Source organism: Candoia aspera, chromosome 1 (assembly GCF_035149785.1).
Source record: "Candoia aspera isolate rCanAsp1 chromosome 1, rCanAsp1.hap2, whole genome shotgun sequence".
NCBI lineage: Eukaryota > Metazoa > Chordata > Lepidosauria > Squamata > Boidae > Candoia > Candoia aspera.
In genome coordinates this window covers 274370569-274393352 of record NC_086153.1, presented here as the reverse complement: position 1 = coordinate 274393352, position 22784 = coordinate 274370569, and the positions used below count along the sequence as shown (strand labels likewise).

The 22784-nt window shown below is 38.8% G+C and overlaps 1 protein-coding gene across 2 annotated transcripts in view; it reads right to left on the bottom strand.

Annotated features, from left to right (window-relative positions):
• The window catches only part of ZFYVE26 (zinc finger FYVE-type containing 26), a 51160-nt gene that overhangs the window by 15991 nt on the left and 12385 nt on the right, over positions 1-22784 (bottom strand). Inside the window, exons 11-31 of one of the 2 annotated variants that reach the window (XM_063289794.1) lie at positions 21714-21803; positions 20187-20258; positions 18900-19048; positions 18092-18290; positions 16996-17259; positions 16747-16857; positions 15225-15389; positions 14408-14635; positions 13906-14011; positions 11733-12472; positions 10691-10887; positions 9296-9400; positions 8623-8745; positions 7676-7852; positions 7318-7564; positions 4910-5008; positions 3540-3697; positions 3161-3330; positions 1985-2013; positions 1062-1195; positions 204-424 (exon numbers count right to left, since the gene is read on the bottom strand). In XM_063289794.1, coding sequence (XP_063145864.1) covers positions 204-424; positions 1062-1195; positions 1985-2013; positions 3161-3330; positions 3540-3697; positions 4910-5008; positions 7318-7564; positions 7676-7852; positions 8623-8745; positions 9296-9400; positions 10691-10887; positions 11733-12472; positions 13906-14011; positions 14408-14635; positions 15225-15389; positions 16747-16857; positions 16996-17259; positions 18092-18290; positions 18900-19048; positions 20187-20258; positions 21714-21803 — 3784 coding nt within the window. The remainder of the gene's footprint in view (positions 1-203; positions 425-1061; positions 1196-1984; positions 2014-3160; positions 3331-3539; positions 3698-4909; positions 5009-7317; positions 7565-7675; positions 7853-8622; positions 8746-9295; positions 9401-10690; positions 10888-11732; positions 12473-13905; positions 14012-14407; positions 14636-15224; positions 15390-16746; positions 16858-16995; positions 17260-18091; positions 18291-18899; positions 19049-20186; positions 20259-21713; positions 21804-22784) is intronic. The other variant, XM_063289793.1, reaches the window with a different exon arrangement.

The window sequence follows — 22784 nt, the reverse complement described above, 5'->3', positions numbered from 1 at the left end:
TCTGTCACATGGCAAGGCAAGTCTGAACATTTTTAATGTATCTAATGCATAAACTACGCATACAAGCCCCAAAATGTAATAAACAGCATAAAATGTACAAGGGCAATACTTGTGATTTATCTTGTAAAGAATCTACAAAAAGATTAACCTGTAAGAAATCCTTACAATGGAAAGACTTCCCAGGAGGCCTCCTGACATCGTACCTGTCACAGAGAGCTAACTTCTGGCTCCTCCCAGCTTTTACAAACATCATTTTGGCACTGAAAAGCAGCTGTTTCATGATATCGATGAGGAGACCAGCATCCACTTCAGGGTTTGCCAGGCTTCGAGACAGTTTGCAGCAGTGTTCGATCAACTGCTGACCACAGGCAATGCTGTCGGAGTGCAGTTTGAAGATGGCAATGCACAAGGATGCACTAGGAGCCTGAATATCAGAACAGGGAAAGGAAAAAAGAGTGACTGTCTCTGCTGGGTGATGGAGGCAAAAGAGCTCCATTTAAGTTAGGAGGAACAAATCATGAGACAAAGCTCAACACAGATACAGAATATTCTCCACTTTGAAAGGCAGGACAGAAGTAATAACTCTTCACTCTAGCAGGTGCACAGAGACAGGGTCTGTTTGTCTATCATCCATCCATCTATGCAATTTACCCACACCTCAGTCCAGAGGGACCCTAGGCAGTTTACAGAAAATAAAACATAGTGAACCAATAATCAGCAATATTTAGTTACAATAACAGTAGTCATTCATTAATACAGGCACCAATGGATCCACAAGGAGTCCTGAAAGCCCTCCAGAACTTCTGGGCAGCTGTAATAGTGGGGGCCGTCCTTGTCTCCGGAAGCAGGGAAGATGGAAGACAAGACAGAAGATCTACTAAATGTAAAGTCTGGCTGGGCTCTCAACCAGCCTGCAACACAATCGGCTGAAGGTCTGGCAAATCCATTGTCCCCTCCTTGAAAGTTACTGTTTCAGTAATTTTCTAAAACTTCGATAATGTCCCTTGGTCTTTCCTGCCTGTCATAGGAGACCATAGAGAAGACAGTTTAGGAGAACTTACCTGTTCATAAAAGAATTCACTGCACACCATGTTATTGTCTTCTTCCATCAAAGAAAGCTGCCATTCAAGTTCTGCTGGTTTTGGTATTTGCACCACTCCAGAGTAATCCGAGCATTCGTTATCAGAAGATAGAGCTGCCATGAACAGCAACAAAAAACACACTTTAAGAAGAGCTCACGCTAAGAAACCACATTCCACAAATAGTTCAGCAATTTTAGGGAAGAACACACCTTGATAGGAAAGTAACTTGGCACACGGCCTTTCTTCCTTAAACATTAAACTTTGACATTTTCCCACCTTTTGCAATGGGAATTTTTTCCTACTTCTTGCATATTTCTAAGAACTTTCCCAATTCACCCACATCCTCTGCCTTTAAAAAAAATCTAACTCTGCCATGAGCATTGTACTTTTCATGTGAATCCAGGAATAAAACACTAAGAGAGACATGATGGCTAAATACCTAGCGTTTTTTTTTAAACCTGATTCCTAGCTTTACTTATCTAGTGACATAAATGCTAACTATTGCTGTTTCTATTGAGTTTATTCTGATATTTTATTGCATTGTTTTATTGCTAGCAGGCAGCCTTGAAACTTTTACAAAATTAATAGTATTTATTTGGTCAGTGACCTCTTTATAAAAAGCACTTTGAGACTAAGGGTTCTTTCACCAAGCCTAAGGACTCATGCCTCAGCTTTCTGATCTTGAAATATTTTTAGGAGGCAGCTAGCTCAATTAGTATTTTCATCTATTTTCTTGGTCCTGAAGAAACATTAGCTTTCTAGTCTAAGCTCACACTACAATTGATTTGTTGGTCTTCTAAGGGGCAACAAGTTTTTCTTCCATCTTTTTTCTGTTACATATAAGTATGTACCAGAGGGAGATGTAGAATTATGAACATAGCCTTATTATGTGTTCTTCTCACCTTCTTGATTCTGATCCTCTTCATTTGAACTATTAAAAAAAAGAAAAGAAAGATGCGTCATACCCATTGTAATAAGTTTTGAAAATTTAGAAAGTTTGAATACTGCAGCCAATAGCCAATAGCCAATAACCACCCAGAGTCTCCCTTCTGGGGGAGATGGGCAGTGATAAAAATTTGAAAAACAAACAAACAAACAAAATTAAACCACAATTTTTTTCTTATGTACTGGTTCCCTCACTAAATAAAAGTCCTGGCAAGTAAGGCTATGCAAAGCATATGAACCAAGCAGCTCTCCTGGAAGTGTCAAAGCAGCTGCTTTGAAAGTTATCCCCTAGCTGTCTGCTGCAACCTAGAAGACCCACATACACATGGTGAAGTACCTCTCTTAATTGTTTGCACTGTCCTACTAATAGCTTCTTGTTAAGTAGAAAGGGAAACTTGCAGGTTTGTTAACAGTAATCAAGTAATTAATTTCATACTATAGTTCAGTTTGCCTCAAGATGAAGAATGACTGTAAAGCCGTTTAGGAACATGTATGGACTGTCACTGCTGTTGCTATTGATGCTGCATAGTTTATGGAGGGGGAGCGTGCTGCTATTTTAATATTTTTAGCATTGTTTTGTGAATGAATCTTGTTAATTTGTACTGTAGTTTTATGTCCTTTGAGATTGTCTCAGAAAAGACAAGATAAGCTTTGTATATAAATAAATATATGCTGGGAAGAAGCATTCTCTTTTCATGATCATGGCATTCTATCAGTGGCCTCATAAAACCCGCCTAACATGTTCATTGTTCTCTCTTGCCAAGCTCTTACACAATGGCCATTTTATTTATGAACCATTTGTAAAATTACATTACCAAATCTGCTGTTAAGGGTCAGAGCCAATCTTCACCAACCCAACCCAACCCAACCCAACCCAACCCAACCCAAATGTATGTTCCTGTACAAAATGCAGCCATTAAAAAAGCAACAAAGAAAGCTAATTTTTATAGGCAACAATAATAAATACATTTAATAAAGTTTTCCCCAACCTGGTGCCTTCACAACATTTTAGATTATCATTCGCAGAATCCCCTGTCAGTATAGTCATCAGGAATTATGGGATCTGCAGTAGAACTTGTTCTCAACTGACATTATTTCAAAGACAGAAAGATGTGGAGAAATACTTTACACACATTTCTACAGCATGGAATGTTGTTGTTGAATATTCCTTGTTGAAATAATTGTAGCACTGATCACACACACGAGCTGGATTTTCCTTGCAAGCTTCCACAACCATTTTCTTGGTGGAACAGGAACTGCACACCAGCCGCCCACAACGTCTGCAGTGATGCCTTCTATTAAACTGAGACATAAAAGGAGACATTTAAATGAGCAATGGCATTCCTGCAGTTACTATTTAATCCAGGCAAGAAGTCTAATCTTGGGATCTTTTGTAAGCAGTGACAAATTTGTCTAGCAAAACTGCTGTAAAAAGTGCTCCAAGGACACTAGAGTAATACTTATTCAAGAGCTTTTGTTATACACTCATGCCCAGTTCTGGTATTCAATTACCATTGTAAAGCGTTCCGTTTTGCAAACCATGCATGTGACTTCAGTGTCATCTGGGATCCACTGCTGTTTTGGTGGGGGATTCTCTGGTGGCACAAAGTCCTGAGCACAGGCAGCTTGCTGGAGGCTTTTCTCTCCTGGGTTGGAAGAATGTGTTGTATGTTAAAGATACAGAAGAGACAAACCAAAGCCAATGTAGAATTGAATTACTACTATCATAAAGATCAGATAATGCACTGGATGTTCTATTGCAGAAGACAGTGTCCTTAAAAATTTCTGTCCCCCATTACCAACAGAAAGATTGCTCATCTCTCCAGTCACATAAGATCATCTTGCAGACAAGAGAGAAGTAATATATGCCAATATTTGCTCCATCAGCATAGCATTCATATTTATCTGAATGGAAGAGTAGGTTTTCCTCCGAATCTACCTTAAAAATGAGAAGTTTGTCTTAGAATCACAGAGAGTATGACAACAGAAGCAAACTACTTTTTCCTGCCTAATCTTTCCTTTTTGGAGAGGGCCAACTTTGTTTTGGTTAATCTAGTTTTTAAGAAATGAAAATGCATGTGCATATATAGACAAAAAACTCACACCAGCATATTGGAAAACTTTTCTATTTGTCTTCAACAAAATTTGGCAAACTGCAATACTAATTTCTCAGAATGACCTTCTAATATACACAATTATTTCAAGGTTTTGTTTGGAAACAACCAAAGTGATAACTGGGCAATTATATGCCATCATTTATCTGGAAAGTACAGGCTTCCCAGAAAACAAGTGTCAGAAAATACAGCTACTTTAGTATCTAGTGCACAGAAAATTAAGAAATTTACAGCTAAAAACTGTTCCAAATGAGTTAAAAACTACTGAGATTACATTATGAAATGAAAATAGACTTGCTGCCATTTGAAAAGCAAAACTTAACATCTGCTGCATTGAATATTATACCCTTTGCCCTAAAGTTTGTAGCACTTAATCTGTCAGCAGATAAAACTGTTTACAAAAAAACTGAACATCATTATTTGTTATTGTTATTGTTACATTATTCAATTTAAACCCTGGCCACTCCAGATCAACTCTGGGTGGTTCACAAGAAAGCAAGATAAGATAACAATATAGTACAAAATGGAGAGAATAGAAAACAAGATGGTGAACCCAACCAACATCAAAAACAAATACAAACATATCCGCCAAGGGGTTCCAAACATCCTAGCCCAAGGCCTGAGGGAACAGCCAGGTCTTTAAGGCCTTGGGATTGCAGCATCACATTGTAATAACTGCTATACTTTTTCTCCACAGTCATAAAAGCAAACAGAAACAGAAAAACAAAAACATTAGAACAGAGTTTGGGAGTTAAACCTTTTTCTCACCAGGAAAACTAGCTTGAAATTGCTCTGTTGATTCTGACTTAGACAAGGTGTCGGATTCAGGTCCCAAACACAAACTCTCTTGAATCTGAATAAGAGAATCTAAGACAAGAGAATGCTGTTAAGAAATTGGGCAACTATATTTATCTGTAAAGATTAGAACAACTGAGTCAAGAAATACTCATTCAAAATTGGATCAACTCATTTGATAGAAGTGACAACAGCTTCTGTACAGACTGCAGGCAAATAATTCATCTATGGTTCAGATCTGTCTTCAAGTAGGAGGAGGAAGATTGGTATGTGGGGATTCGTATGTACTTTTTAATATATTGTTTCCTCAAATCCTTTAGCTTTAATTTACTGCTTTTTGTTTTATAAATGCAGACTCTGCTATAGAAGAAGCAGTAGCAATAGTAGCTTCTGTTATAATAAAGTTAGCTGTTTCAAAGAATGTGAGATAGAAGACGTATTAGTTTCCATACAGGGTCCCAGTACCCATGACAATTTTCTCAATTTTCCCAATTTTCCAAGTGGTCCAAGTCCCAAATTCATGTGCCCACACAACCGTTCTTGAGAATTTTGTGAGGTTAAGCCCACACATCTCTGCAAGGTTTTAAGGCTGGGGAAAGTGGCTCTAAGCTATGAAAGTTAAAAAGCACATAAACTTCTTTTTCCCTATACTAGTCACATTTTGGGGATTTATATCTTTAGGACTAGAGTGGAAGAAAAATCTGGGTGAAGAGAAATGTCTGACTCATTATTTATCTTTCTGCAATGCAAAACAGAAGACAGAAATGCTGACAAAACAGAAAACTAGGAAAAAAATGATGAACCAGAAGTATGGAAGAAACACAAAATGTGGTACTCTCTGTCCAGTCACTTCCACTGGTCTCAGATAAATCAAAATATCCAGATATGACTCAAAAACACCCCAGCAACCCCTTGCCCCAACAAGAGAAAATAGCATGTGTTCTTCATCATGTTTTTAGCTACAACAGGACCTTTTTTTAAAAATGAGACAAATGCTAAGAAAAAAGCCAATCAGGAAGAAGAGAAAGGCACTTCCCTATGGGAATTAATTTCTTCCATGTTTGATTTTTCTTGTTTTTATTTTTTGCTCACTTTCAGTTTCTGCTGGCAAATGTTTACTATTCCAGCATCTTTTGGATCCTAACTCACTTATAAGTCTTCTATTGAAGCAATTTCCTATAATTTTAATGAGTGGATCTTTTGGAGGTAATGTTTTGATACATCACTAGTTCTGACTAGACAGTGTTTTGTTATATTTTATTTTCTACTGATTTCCTTCTAAGGCTCAGGATTTTTCTTTTCTATTAAGTTTTCCATCTGAATTTTTTTGGATCAATTTTTCCTAACTTTCCCCTGAATGTTCAGAAACTGATCTCAGCATAAGTGGCGATATTTTCCTTTTCTACTCCCGCCCTTACTTTCCTTAAAGTTCAAACTACACTGCTGTAAAAACTGAGAACATAATATTTATCATTGATGTATTCATTGCTTATACCCCAGCAGTCAAAAGACACTTGGCAGTACACAACACACTTCTACCTGACAGTCACAATAAACAGCACTTAAGAACATCCATGATAAAACAAATAAGTAGTAATAGCATGTGATACACACACACACTAAAATGACAAGAGCAACTTCCAACCCCTCCGCTGTCCCCAAATGTCACCCTAATTAACCCAAAATATATGCTCTGTGGAACAGTAATCTTCCAGAAGGCAGTCGCTGTTGGGGCAAATCTTGCTTCAAGGCTCTTCCACACTGAAGAGGCCATGACTGAGAGGAAACACCTCCTCCTAGCCTCAGCCCCCACACATCATGGAAGTAAAGAAGCCCTAAGATTAAGCAAGAATTAAAATGGCTCCTCATTTTGCTTGCTAAAATTTCTGCAAGTTTGTTTATTGATTTATTTAAAGAATTTCTGTGGCTGCCCAACTTGAACAATGTGACTCTGGAATGTGAAAACAACCAGGATAAAAACGGCAATAAAAACAATAGTCAATAATATGCAACCTGGCTCACATTCATACCCAATTCTAATGGGAACTTATTCATCTCAGCCCCAACACTTGGGGAACTAAGCAGGGTCAGAGCTTTAAAGCTTAATTATCATAATAATTATATTTCTTTTTCTGTCTTTTCTACCTGAATGTTTTTCTCTCCCTTAAGGGTCACATGTATATAATTGTTCAGCTGTTTTCTTCAATTGCTAATATACATTTTCCCCCCATCTCATAAGTCTGCATACATTCTCTACTATACGTTAACAGTTCTGAAAATATTTTACGATAGACTGAAAAGCTGTCTCTAGTCCTTCAGCAGAGCCATTCAAAGCTCAGTTTTTCACCATCACTGATGGGAGATTTTCAAAACATAGTCACCTGATCTCTTCTCTTTTAAAGAAAATGGAAAGTCGAGAGCTTTCCCAGCATACTTGGAGAGCAGTGCATCAATGTCTTCTGTGCTGAAGCCTATCTTCTGCCCAACCAAGAGCTGGTGCAACATCTGCACAGCCACAGCTGCCCAATCCACTTTCATGTTCATCAACAGCTGTTCCAGCATGAGCAGTGGCTTACAGGAGAGGTGGGAATAGTTAGCCCGAGAAGGCTCAGGAAGAGTCAGCAGTACCTTGACGAAGGAGAGGAAGGAATATCATGGCCTACTGAGAAAAGAACCTGAAACTATAGAGAGCCACAAATAGTCTTGCAGCATGTTCTTGAAAACATCTCTGCTACTTACCTTGGATCCCATGTAAAGAGCCTGAATTTCATTCTGGCGCGTAACTGTCAAGTTCTTGTAGAAGTATGTTGTGAGATAATCCGCAAGAAAATGAGAAGCTGCTAAGCTAGGATGTCTATCAAGACACCGTTCACTTATGAAAAACTGAATGTCTGGATCTTCTATCCTTTGCAAGAGCTACAAAGAAAATTACACACACACATACACACTTTATACAGATTTTAATGGACCATGTCAACACAACGTATTTCGTTGCCTAGGCAGATCTACCTTCTCTCTTTCTAAGGCAAACACTTTTCAAAGTCTTAAACAGTTTGGACAACAATTTCTACCTTTATCAATTCCCTCCCCCATATCAGAGCTACTTGAAGCAAGTTGTTTCACCCTCCTGCATACATATTGTATTTATATACTAGGGTGACTAGTTTGTTAGACTGATGCTGCAAAAACAAACAAGATGCTTAATACACATTCAGAATGATTCTCTCTAAAATAATAATGTATATGCAAAGAAAGTATAGCAAAATTGAGTGATATATACACACACACATACACAAAGACACACACACATGTGTGGGTGTGTCTGTGTGTGTATATGCTCAAATATGTTATGGGCTAAAACTTCTCCACATCTATTATTACTTAATTGAGACCCCAATTCTGCCTGTCTGTTGCATCACAAGTTCATAATCACTGTCACAAACTTCCTGTCTCTGAGATTCAACTATCTGGAAATTTGCTCAATCTTTTCCTTTCCTAATGAAATATTTGCAAGGTCTAATCACATATATCATTAAGGCAGCACAGCAGCTATCCCACCCCACTCCATATCCAAAGCCAGCCTTTTGGCACCTGAAGAAAAAACAAACTGCACCCAACATTAGAAGCACGTGTCCTTCTTCAAAGCAGAAAAAAAAGAATCCTGGGATACCTGAGAGACCACTTACCTGGAGAGCCTTTTCCATGTCTCCCATTTCCAACAAATGAAGGAGGTGCTCCTGGTGAAGGCTGATTAAATGATCCCTTGGGATAGAATGTAAGTGACCCCATTCTTCACATAGTTCATAATCCTGGAATAAAAATAAAGAGCCCTTAGAGACTATAATTTGAAAAGTTTAAAGACAAAAGCATTGGGCAAAGCTGCCTGCTCATTCTACAGATGGCTTTTCCCAAGCTGGTGCCCTTCAGTTGCATCTGATGGGAATTCCTGTAAAAGACAGAGTCTCTATTCCCGGCAATTGACTGGACAAGTCCCTGCAGTTTTCTGGCCAGGATTTCTTGCAAGTGGTTTGCCACTATCTTCATCTTAAGGCTGAGAGAGAGTGACTGGCCCAAGGTCATGTAGTTGGCTTTGTGCCCAAGGCACTAGAATTCATGGTCTCCCAGTTTCTAGCCTGGCACATTTAACCACTACACCAAACAACCTCCTTAGTCCTTTTCTACTACAGAATTGTTATATGGACCAAAGAAAAAGCCCTGCCTTTTGTCTTTTTAGAAATGGTTGACCACAGTAAGGAAAAGGATGCTGAACTAAATGGAATTCTATTTTCTTTCTGGGCAGAAAGTACACGGAAACAAGCCTCTAAGAGAAAATATGAAACACTGCTGCAAATGTCCTACCTTTGCTTCTAGAATCAATCCCACAATGGCCTGGGGATCTTCAGTACAGGTCCTCTTCAGTTCCTGCCAATCATGCCACATGTGGACAGCCTGTAGTCTAAGAATCTGATAAAATAAAATCAAACAAAATGGAAGAGGCACTGCTGTAAAAATTTTTCTGCAACACTGACCAGCACCTGAATTTCCTGACTAGTCAAGTTAGTCTCTTCCTGCAGCTTCTTCCAAGTCTTGCTGCCTCCTGAGCTGCCAGACTCAGGAGATAAGGAGCCAGTGGACTTCTTTTTTCAGTGCAAATAACCTTTCCATTCTTTCTGTCCATGAATTAATTCTTTACTCTCCCTAATCAAGTAACTAGCTTCCTGTTCCCATCAGTAGATTTATTGTGTGCAGCTTGGGGAAGGGCCCCTTGTTCCCACCCACATGCTGTTATCAGAATCACTTGGGCAGCAATAAAAATTGGATTAAATAAATAAATGTCAATCTCATGATCAATTGCTCTGGCACCATGTCCTGGCTCCAGATGGGAGCGGGGAGCCTAGTACTATAAATCTGGGTGCTAAAGAACCCAGAGTTACAGACAGATGATGATGAAGTGCCTTTCCTGACACTGTCTGTCATGGCTGATCAGGATGAGAGCTCCCCTGTGTAAGTATGTTGCTTCTACTACTTAATAAAGTTTTGTAGGTTGCTGTCATCCTGGCATCTGTTGTCCATTTTATCTACAAAACCTCCCCTGGTGGGTGGCTATTGCCTTCCCCGCAACAGGCACTTAGGCTCAAATCATTATTTCCTTCAAAATGACAGCTGAACAGCTGCTCCAAGAATAATTCTAAATTAGAAGTGAGCAGCTTCCCAAAAGCTGGAACAGCTATCACTAGGATTTTTTAAATAGTACCATCAGCGTATACTACATTTTCCATCAATAAATATATATTAACTAAATCTGACTATAGGAAAAAAGGAGGCAAGAATCTCCCGTTGGGGGAGATGGGCAGTGATATAAATTAAACAAATAAATAAATATTCTACCTTTTCCTTTCCTGGAGAAGTGCTCAATGATCTTTGCCCTTTTTTATGAAATCAAGGAGCATTTTATTAACTCTCTCCAGCTTGTTGGTTATTTTACTTGGAATATTTACCCAACAATCTTTTCTCCATAGGCTCTAGAAAGTTTACCCCTAATAAACAGAAACACCAAAGAATATATGCCTCAACTATTTTCCACATTCATCTCAAAAATGGAATTAAGTGCATGATGGGGGGCGGAAGAGGCAGTCGGGCATGCCAAAACCAAAGCAGGCTTGAGGCACAGAAAAGGTTGTTTCCACATTCAGCAAGCGAAAGGGACAAAGGAACTCCAAGAAATACTCTATCCCTAATACAATGCCTCCATACCTTTTGATAAACTTGAAGCTCCCTGCTTTTGCTCTGCAGATCAAATTTGAGTTCTTCGGTTACTTCAGGGTCACAGGCACAATAAGCTAAGATTTCCAGACAAGCCTCCAGAGGCCATCTATCCAGACACCGAAGGGCCAGCCTGCTCCTCAGCATGGCATCTCTCACTGGGAAGAGGTAATGCCATCCATCCTCACCTGAAAAGGAGGTATTTCTCAAAGACAGAGAAGCGGACTCAATGTATTTTAGCTACAAGGGATAAACCTTGCGATGAATAGCCTAACAATTATTAGGAACATAGAAAACTTTCTTGCGCAAACCATTTGTCCATGAATTTAGTTTTGGATATGCCAACTAACAGCTCTACTCCTAAGGGTTTCTTTCCTAATTCTACCTGAAAATACCAGAGATTGCACATGGGTCCCCAATGCAAAACATACGATCAATTAGAGAGAGATACAGCTTTCCCCTTCACTATCTGCCTCTCTCCTTTTATAAATCAGTAATAATTGAAGGAATATTTTTTCTTCCAGAATTTATTCTCATTTCTCCTTTACCCTTTGCCACCTCAACCAGTCTATTCTTCATGGATTGCTAGAAGACACAGCATGAGCCTGTTGCTAGATTTTATGGCTGAATGCATCCTCCCTCAAAAAGTTAGAAGATCAAACCATCCCTTTGCAACGCCATATCCAAGACACCAGCCTCGTGTGGCACAGAGTGGTAGGCGGCAGCACTGCAACTGAAACTCTCCCCACGACCCCAGTTCAATCCCAGCAGAAGCTGGATTCTCTCTTGGGTAGCTGGCTCAGGTCGACTCAGCCTTCCATCCTTCTGAGGTCGGTAAAATGAGCACCCAGCTTGCTGGGGAAGGAGACGACTGGGGAAGGCAATGGCAAACCACCCCGCTATAGTCTGCCAAGAAAACGTCGCGAAAACGTCATCTCCCCAAAGGGTCAGATGTGACTCGGTGCTGGCACAGGGGACGTTTCACCTTTTCATTCAAGACACCATTGTCTAAAGAAAAAATATAGATTCTTACCATCAGCAGTGGCACAACTCAATACAGCATCCCGCACGGTGATTAGCTCTTTCATATCCTGGCCGTAGAGATCCAAGATTTCGAGGGCCCTGGGCCAATCCCTAGCTGTGAGAGCTTGTTCAAAGGTCTCCATTAACACTTCAACAGCTGTGGAGGAATGCAGTCCCAGGAAAAGCAAGGAGACATAAGACTTGCCACAAAGCTCACTAGCCAAACCAATTCCTTTATCCTGAGGATCCTGTAGAGGCTTGAACATAGTAAGAAGAAAGCTCTCTAGAAAGGGGAACTCCTTTAACAATACTTCACATTCTTTGGAAATCTGGTCCATAGACAAGGGTGCTTCCCGTTTTCCTCGAAACTCAATCCATGATAGGCTCTGTTTGGGTGCTTTGTGAACCTTTAATGCACTAAGGCAAGCCATGGTAGCTGTCAGTTTTGACTGAGATTTTAGAAAATTGAGGGTGGAAGCTGTGAGTGAATGCTGGTTATGATCAGGCAGAGAAGGGATGGGATTATTGGAAGTGTCCGCAGAATCCATGGCTGGATTATGGACTGGAACCTCAATATCAGGCAGACAATGATATGCGTGCAGATGTGCTAGGCTACTAATGTTTGTCAAAAGGGATCTAGTGTGGTTGCTTTGCATGCTGGTGCAGAGAGGCAATGCCTTACAGCAACAGTTGATGATCACTTGCTGCACATTTAAGTTCAGTTCTTCTTTAGCTAGCAGCAAAGACAACCTGCAGATTTGAGAACACATAATAATAAATTTGGACTTATATTATGCACTATCTCCCACATTACACAAAAGGAAAACCAGGTTTGTTATGGATGAGTATATGTCACCAATTACATATGAAACGTTCCCAGATAAATATACCCTTTAAGCATCTAAACACATAATGCTTGAAGAAATATGGGCACTGTAGTTGAACTGTTTGTGATTAGTCATAATTTAACTAGAACACTAGGATCATCCAAGAGTTTTGTCATATATTTCTTTATTTTATCTAAAATTTCTTTTTTAAAAAAACACATTAAGGATTTCTAAAAAAAACACATTAAGAAACTCCAAAGAGATACCCCACAGCTGTTGCAAGTAACTGGAATTAGAAGGAAATGTGCATATTAATCATCATGTTTTGGGTGGAAAAAAATTACATATTGAAAACTTTCACATGCAATTAAGTAATTGCCATACATTTTTCTTGGCTTTAACACAATAAATTATAGGGCATAGTATGTGTGGAATAACCTAATTTAACACTTCCCATCTTCCATATGGACAACTGGCAGATCAGGGAGTGGACCGTGCAAAAATGCATCTCTTTATTATGCTTGTTTTCACCACGTCAGAAATATTTCAGAATATTTTTGTGCCATAAGTAACATGTTAATTATGAAGCTCTTGATATTCTCTGCTATAAACTCTAATTTCCCTAGTACAGTATACAAAAACAGACTTCGAGAAAGATTTTATCTTTTATCATGACATCTAGTATTACCTCCAAAGAACACAGTAACTTTATTCTCAATTCTACAATTCAGGATTATGTACTAGGACATGTATAAGTTACTTTGTTCGGTTCCTATACAGGAAAAACACCTTAATGTTTAGAGCAGCTAAAACAAAATTACTTTATGTCAGTGGAAAACAATGTATATAAACTACTGTACTGAGATACTTCATACTGCTGTTACTACAGCAAAACCATGCCAAATCATTTAATAGCAATTGTATTTAGATGATTCCAGAGTCTTTTGTAACAAATGCTTGGCAATATAAATTCAACACAATACAGGCAGTCCTTGTTTAGCAACTGCAATTGGTTCTGGTGACATGGTCATTAAGCAAACCGTGTGACTGAGGGGGAGAGAGAGAGAGAGATGCTGTGAAGATCGCTGGTTGCTGCTGTCTCATTCAGATAAAGTTCTTTCGTGCAGCTACACCAGAGTTATTCTCACTCTCACTCTGGTGTGTGTTGTTGTCAGGTGCAGAAATTTGGGTGTAAGTGCGCGTATTGGTTGGGAAATGATTTTTTTTTACTACCATTTATTACCATTGCATTTGTGAATGGTCGCTTTCCGAGGCAGTTACTAAATGAGGACTACCTGTAATATTTCCAAACAAGCATGTTCAGCCATTGAGTGCCTATATGTGAAAGACACTTACCTGTCAGGGGCAATCTGTTTTTCAAATAGAAGCTGGGATAGCAAATGAGAAGGACTTTGTTGGAGCAATATGAATGGATTTCCAACTTGTATCTCTGCAGACTGATCTAGATGCAAAAAAAAGTTATTAAAAAAATAATGTATTGATTGGGCTTCATTTCATTGTATGTCCCAAAATCCATCTTCCACATCTCACACCACGCAGTAATGCTGAGAGCTTGTTATGATCTTTACATATTCCAATTTCTGCTACGCATCTGTAAATTAGTTTATAGTTTATAGATTTCACCTACTATTTTAATAAAATATAGTTAAAATAGCTGAATAGTTCAGTGTGATCTTATAAAACTCAAATATAGATGAAAAACTAATGTAATCATTTAAGTTCCTATTAATATGTTAATTTTTCCACTGTTTATCAATCTGTTTTCTTTCATTATTAAAAGTGGATCCTCTTGAACTAAAACCTACATACCTTGCTTCAATAGGGTGCAATCTCTCACCTATTTCTGGAGTGAGGCTTTGAAAGACAATGGCAGCCAGCTTGTTAATATAATCAAAAAATGTCTGTACATAGGCAGTCTGCACATAGCTCTCCTGCATGGTCAGAGCGTATTGGCCCAAGATTTTTAGGAGATGTTTGATCTGACTGAAAACTGGATGTGCTTCTAATTCTGCTGGTTTCAGAGAAGCTTGTTCTACCAAAGAAGCAAGCAGACTTCCTTTGGAATCTATAAATGCAAAAAGGATTAGATATTACATATCTAAGGGTCCCAACACTTTCCACCTATAAGGGAAATCTTGCAGAGATCTTCTCCCACATTTGCAGTACTACTAAACTGGAAGAATTAAAGAATGGCTTTTATATTTATACTTTTATATTTCAAGGATTTAAAGTTCTTTTAGTGTTTGAAAAGTTAATCCTATTTTAACGGTGATTCTGTTTTTGGAAGCTGCCCTGAGTATTGTGCAGGTGAGGAATAAATCTAAACACATCCATACCAGATTATAGATTGATTGATTGATTGATTTAATTTGTCCCCATCCATCTCCTCCCGTTGGGGGACTCTGGGCAGTTTACAATAAATAATCAGTTAAAACAACAAACATACAATATAAAATACAATATAAACATATATCATTTCTCTTAATAAATAGATAGAAAAATAAGAGTAAAAATAAAAATCAGAATAAAATCTAAGTGGCAGAAGAATCCAATACAGTCTTTACGTGGGAGGAGTGGTCTGAGATACCAGCCATCCCCATGTGGAACTACTAGTTAACATTCATGAGCAAAAATTCATTCAGCCACATACTTACCTGAAAGATCTTCTACATGTGCCAGATTTTGCAGGATTCTGTCAAGGTGCTGGGACAAGACAAGCTGATTAGTAATACAGTCTGCAGTGAGATCTGGGTAACAGGTCTGCAGCAAATCCACAATGCTGCAGTGAAAATGGCAACTTATTTGCTCATCGGAAATTTCTGTTAGGAAACAAAAGGAAAATCCATTAATATAACATTTCAGTCTCATTTGCAACATTAAACAGATATGCAAAAACACATGAAGGAAATTAAATGTCATGAATGGGGTGAAATGATGAATCCTTGCAAAGCATCCTATAATCAGCTTGTGTGGTTCACACACCAGTTTACAGTTCAGCACTAACTTAAAAAGGGGGAGGGGGAGGGGGAGCAGCAGAAGCAGCATATGCAAGGAGGTACAGAAAATGGGCAATGCTCCAAACAAGTGTTTTTCAAACTTGGCAACTTTAAGATGTGTGGCTGGGAATTGAATCCACACATCTTAAAGTTGCTAGGTTTGAAAAACACCACTTTAAGCTTTCCAAAATGGGTTGCCAAAAAGTTATCTTCCACAAGTACCATTCTGGCAACTGTGAGCTGGCAACTAGGGAACCAGCTGGTAATCAAGCAAATCTATCTTGATGCTGAGTCTTCTAATTGCTGGACCTATATAATTGTATATGTAACTAAGGAATGGTTTTGCTGATACCAAAGGTATCTAAGTTCATGATAGAAGTTGTAAACCAGTCACTGTTGAGGTATTCTTAATGGTGATCTAGATATGCCTATATGCAACTGGTTGAAGGTAATGGGAGATGTGGCAACGTGGTGGCAGGCACTGGCTACCACAGAGTATAGTATACATAATGGGATATTTTAATATATACACATTTATACCCTATCAAGACTCTAAAACCCGGTTTGGCTGAATGTATTTAACTTTCTGTCTGTCTCCTTTTTTTTTCCTTTTTGGTTCCAGACAGAATTTTACAGGTATTTGGGGCAGCAGGAAGCAGCAGGAAGGACATCACAACACAAGTTCCACAACTTAAGTGCTTGCATGTGGCATCAGAACACAAGAGTAAAAGGGCAGGGGTTGTGTTGTGACATCACAGCACACATCATTTTCCCATTGTCATGGCTGGCTGAGGATACCTGTGTTTACATCCCACTTTTCCTAGCATTTCAAAGTTTCTAGCAATAATTATAACACAAAACTCACATAAGAGTGATAAAAAAGAAAACCACTTTAAAAAGTAAAAATGTTAAAAATCAGTAGGAAGAGATTAAAAACATTCAAAGGAATTACACAATGAAGCAATACAATAAAACCAGATCCTGAGGATGAGGAAGAGCAATCAAGAACAGGAAGCTAAAGATGTAGATCTTCCTGAAAAGAAAAATCTTCATCCATGAAAAGATGGCCACTTAAAGGGGCCCTGATGAGCCTCCTTAGGAAACAGTGCCAGAATACAACTGGAATAATGATGAATGGTGCAAGTGGGAATGAACTAATGACACAAAGCAACAAAATTACCTGATTTGGGCTGTCCTTGTGATATATTGATAATTTTGCTTATTTGTTGAAGAACTGCTGGGAAACCTTTCAAGCCCTCAGAATTCAGGAGAACAGAATCAAGTCTTCTGCCTGTCATTAGATATAGATGACAATCCAGAGAGAAGACATATTAGCAGAACTATATACACGCTTTACCACTGTTTTCCTTACTTAACTTCTCTGCATTTTTAAAAAGACCCCAGCACTAAACAGAAGAGGGAAATTTACCTTTGATTTCAAGGCTATTCTGCAATTTTCTCTCTGCAGTTTCTAAGAGATGCTTGCAGGTTTTCCATAAATTGCACTGAGTAGTTGCCAAATCAAATATGGCCATAGCAGAGGGACAAAGGTCTTCCAGAACGTTATTCAAAGGGTCAGTACATTCCAGCTGGATGCTGCTAGTCCAGAAGTTCTCTTGGAGCACAGGTACAAGGCCTTCTGACGGGGCAAGCAATTTATCCGTAACATCCGAAATGGAGTAAAACACCATCCCTTGGAAAACCAAAAATGGAAGTTATACAAACGGATTACTTATTACAGGTTTTCAGTCCTGAAGACTTACTTCGGCTTTTCTCCCACTTTTTAACTTTTTAATGTTTATTGTGGTTTTACTTGTAACTGAGCAGAGCACAACCGCTGCTTTTCATTTCACCGTGCCCAATAGCATATGTCTTGCCAGTTATAATGGCTTGGACCTAGAAAGGTCTTATCAGTGTAGGAAGATATGGTTGCATACACAAGACAGTACCACTGAATTTCTTCAGTTTCCAAGTCCTACTGCAGCTTCTCCCATCTCAAACTGGCAGGTGGGGGTGGGGGATGAAAACCAGGAAATTCCAGTGGCAACACTCTATGTTCTCTGAATCTGGTCCAGAGCTTTGGTTTGTCTGTTACTATTCTTTGCATGCACATATACAGTAAATACACAGAAGGTGATCAGGAAAAAAAAGTGAGGAACAGAAGCCAATGATAGAGAAAACATCCTTCAACTAAGGACTTCTAACAAATAGGAAACTGAAACTCTTTCTTACTGCAATTCTCACAATATCCCAAATCTGCCTTCCATACGGTAATCAATTGCAGGGAGAAAAAGAGATTCAACAATTTATCTACACAATTTCTGTGTCACTGGGCAATATACAGCCCACTAACTTTCTATATTCACTATATTCCTCCATCTCATGCAAATATAATATATAGTGAGCTGAAATTTAATTCTCTTGATGTTACATATGTACCATACATAGTCTCTGCTATATGTGAAGTCTCATTTTCCAGACCCTACTTTCTTTTCTGACTGTTAAAATCAGCAATCAAATTTTACCAGCAGCTGCTGCATTTCCAATAGCCTGGAGAGTTGAACGCCCACTGCCAGTCTGTTTTAGGTTTCCAGATCCCTCAGATGACTGATGCTCAATCTTGTGTTCCACTTTTGTGAGCTCCCCAATCACTTCTTGGTAACGCTCCAGGAAAATTAGTTCACCATAGGAAGCAGAAGTCTCCAAATCAAACATAATAGCAACCTGAAATTATAGTTAAGAGGCAATGGATGCTTATTAGGTAAGATTTTAAATATATTTAACATTCTTCACAGAAAAAAAAAATAAGCTGAACTTTATTCCAATAAATCTTTCTAGTAATTTCTCTGGAAGCATACAGTCAGAGAGTTTTTCAAGGCAGACTGATCAGCAAAATAAACAGATTTCTACTGGGTAACTCATTCTCCTGATAAGGTTTTTTCCCCAACTTCCTTTAATTTTATTATGATTTTTAAAATTTCAAGAAATCATTTCCTGTCTGGGTGGACAGACCTCTACCATTTTCTCTGGAGAAACAATGCTTTGGGTAACTAAAACGTTAATCCAGACTAATTTTGGATTAGGTTTCTAGGTTGAGGTGCTCCATGTCAGCCCTTCTGCCATTGACAGAAATGACAAAAATACATCTCACTTCACTCTACTTGGCAGGGTGAAGACAGTACATCTCCCAGCCACTGCTTGGCATACAGAATGCACATGGAGTAGATCAGAATAATGGGATATGAATTTCTAGAGGCTGTGGAGAGAGCAGAGATTTATAGTAATATCCAGGAATCCAACTGGTGTCTGTCTAATGAATTTCTATGCCATTACCTGATGAGCTTCTATGTAATTTCCTCTCAAGATGCATGCAACAAGAAGAGATTCTGGTGGGGAAAGCATGGCTGGGATGAGGGAAGTCTCTGGAGGCTTTATCCAATATTCTGTATCACTACAGTCAGAGAATGTGCTAGCACTGCCTTCTAAGAACAAATAAACAAAAAATGCCATAAACTTTATTAGGATCACTTTCCTTCCCTGAGAAAAATACAAATACAAGGAGGAATGGTTTCACAACAGTTCCAATCAACATCAGATGGTTGCAAAATATAAGGGGGAAAGCTTACTTTGTTTCTTTTTTTAGTTTTAAAGTGTAATTGTTGCTCTTTAAAGTTGCTGTTCCCAGAGTAGCAATCAATCAATCAATATGTTAATTATAAAATCAAAAGCCACACTATCAAAACAGAGATCAAAAACTGAACTGACAAATTCACAAGCATTTACAGAAGAAGAAAACTCAGCCATAATTTAGAAATAGAAGCTGCCACTTGAAATATGCAAGAGAAAGGGCAAAGCCTTTGAAAGAGGGAGCATGTGTGAAGCATCTCTTGTAGAGAGCATTGTATGCTATGTTGTTGGTTGGCAAACCACGACAGCTGTGCGAGATGCTTATTTACATTGAACCTTCCTTGAACTTCCATAGTGGATAAGGTTGTAGCAAAAACTTTCCTCACAAGGCAACAGGAGCTGTAACCTGAGCTGTGCCAGGAGGCTATCAGGGGGGTTACATGAGGTATGCATTGCTATTTAGACCAATCAGCCTTCTGCTATGTGAATTACTGTTTTAGTGCACTTGCTTAACTGGGGGAATAATAAAAGAGAGCTTACGGCTTGAATCGGAGCTCTCATCCCGAGGAAGTTGTGTCTGTGCATTCTTCCTACATTCTTCATGAGAGACCACAAGCTCTCATCCTGAGAAAACTTGCAGCCTGTGTATCCTTCATGAGAGACCACCACAATCTCTTTCCAAACTGTTAATGCCAGCTTGCTTGCAGGGCTTGTTAAACTGTACTGGAAGCTGCCCTTGGCTATTTCTGCATGGGGCAGCACACACAATCTGCTTGGTTTTGCCTTCTTCCCAGCAACTGCACCTTTATGCACAGATAGTTGGGAACAACCTTCAAGGCAACTGTATGGACTTTGCAAATGGGTGGGCTGCTTTAATGAGCAAACACGAGGTGCTTTGTAAAACCCACTTAAAGACTTTGAAAACCCTCTTAAGTAAGCGTTCTTGGGACAGAAGCAACATGGGGTTCCATGGCTAAGAAAGCTCTTCCATACCTGATGTGCTGGTGATACTTAATTCACTGCTTGTGCTCTCCAGAGATGGGCTTGAGGTTCTTTTCTTGTGGCCTGAACCAGAACAAAAAGGAATAAAGAGAAAAGTTAGCTGAAGCACATCACTTCATTTTCATTATTATAGTGTCTACAAGAGTAATTGAGAGATCGGTGCTAAAACAAAAGATGATCCAGTCTGGAGAAATGTCTTATATTGTTACCTTGGGCTGGCTTAGAGAACTCATATGGAGAGTTCTGTAAGTTGTTCTATGTTAGGATGTTCTGTACAATTTGTCTAATTTGTAAAAATTCTTATTTCACACACTGGTCTCATATACTAACTTCATGACAGCACAGCCACTGCTAAAAATATCCAACATTGGTCTACAGACTATGCAAATGCAGGTTATAACGCAGGACAAGGTATATTTAAAACATGCTGCCATGAAACAAAATGTTTTACAACAGTTTAGCTCATACTTGGAGGACTTTTTCCTCTCTGATACTCTCTATAAGACGTAATTTTTTATCATACATCATGTGCTAGTATAATTATACACAGAGAACCGTGGCTAGTTCCCACCCTGTTCTTTAACCACTGCAGTACTAAGTGGCAATCTTCTTATTTCTAAGAAGCAAATTCACTTTTAAATTCAGCTGCAGTAAACACAACTTGGTTGTCTTGGATAAAGCAAGGTCCTTCTTAAACATTTCTGAACAGTATTTCCAACCCTGGAAGATGGGACTTTGATAACAAACATTTTAGCTCTAATGGAGTCTATTCAGAAGCATCCCTTTTTTTAAAAAAAAAATTATTTGTCTTTGCACCTAAGTCTATAGTGAATACAGAATATAGCATAATTTATTTTCTCATAATGAATGTCAGATACCCCCAATTTAAGATTCCAGTTATGAACCAGCATGGGTCATAGGACACTGTAATGAATAAAGAAGATGGCCTTGAAGGACAGAGGGAAGATCCGCTACCATGGCCACGATCAAATAAATGAAACTTGAGCCCAGGCCAAGAAAGTGGTTTGTGAAACGCCTCAGACGGCAGCCCCACCTTCCCAATTCTCATGAAGATAAAAGAGGGAGCAAACGAAGCTCGTTCAGACTTGCAAGACTGATGTCAGCAGTATAAGGCAGACCAAACTAAGACTCAGACACCGTGCAGACCTAAAGCTACTTTTATTAGAACAACTAGAGTAACAGAATCTTACAAGCCTCAGTGTGTTACCTTTCCTTCCTCTTTTATCTTCATGAGAATTGGGGTGGGTCGGGCTGCCATCTGAGGCATTTTTGCAAACCACTTTCTTGGCCTGGGCTCAAGTTTTGTTTATCTGATCGTGGCCTTGGTAGTGGATCTTCCCTCTGTCCTTCAAGGCCATCTTCTTTATTCACTACAAATATACTGTACAGGATAGATAAATGATCAGAATCTCATACAGGCATGACGTTCTGAATGGCAGAAGCAGCAATACATCTGTGGCAGCAATATAAGGCTCTTAGCCATTTCTACCACTTTACCTGGTTTTTGTCTTTGAGACTGAGTGTGCTTCTTCAAGGAGGAGGCTTTGGTTAAATTATAGTTTATTCTAGTTGGAGCATGATGACTACCTGCAAAAACACCATTAAGTTGTTGCATGATTGTTACTTTATCACAACATATATTAGATGAAAGCAAAAAAAAAAAGGTATAGACATACCATCCTCATTTAATGTATAGAATATCTTTTCACACCAAGGACAAGGTTAGGGAATGAAGTTATTGGAATTAAGATGCAATATGCAAACCCACTGTTTCATTTTTGGGTGGAAAATCTTGGAGTTTTGTTTCTCAGAATGCCATATATTTCTGGGGATTTTGGGGGAAGAAATGGCAGACTGTTCACAGAGCCAACAATCACAGTGGAATGAAGAGCCAGCGAGTAGATCAGCTCTTCGATAATTCCTCTCCAGACAAGGGGAGGACTTGAGATCGCCCAAGTGCTCCAGACAGTTGCTTCTTGCAAGAAGACCACAAGACATGGTCTCCGGAGGGTTTAGAGCTCTGGGAGATGACAGAATAGCCATTTTGTTGAAGCTGTGGTTGGTGCCTTTGAAAGGACACTAAGTTCACATACTTCCTTTTCTTATTACTTTCGAAAATTGCTTGTTAACTGCTTTTCAGCTATTAGGAACCTTTGGATCAGCAAGTTTTACAGCACCAGGTGAGTTTCCTTCAATCCTTAGCGAAAGTTTTAACTGCAAGTTTAAGAACTTAAAAAAATTTTTTTTTGGCATAAACAGCAAAAGGGTGATTAAAACTTTGATTTTAGACAGTTATAAACAGACTAAGGGTCCAGATAAATTTGAAATAAGATTTTGGAATTAATTATAAAGCATCCTTCCCATGGGAAAATGCTTTCGTTTTGAATTTAAAAAAACATAATAATATAAGACTTTAAAAATTGGAAACTAGAGGGAACCAGAAGAAATTAAAGATTACAGTTACAGGAGAAGAACACTCAAACTTGACTTACAATTACAGAATGAAGCAAAATATTTTAACATTGGACATACTGAAGGATATTTTTGAATAATGGATCCAGGAGTTCA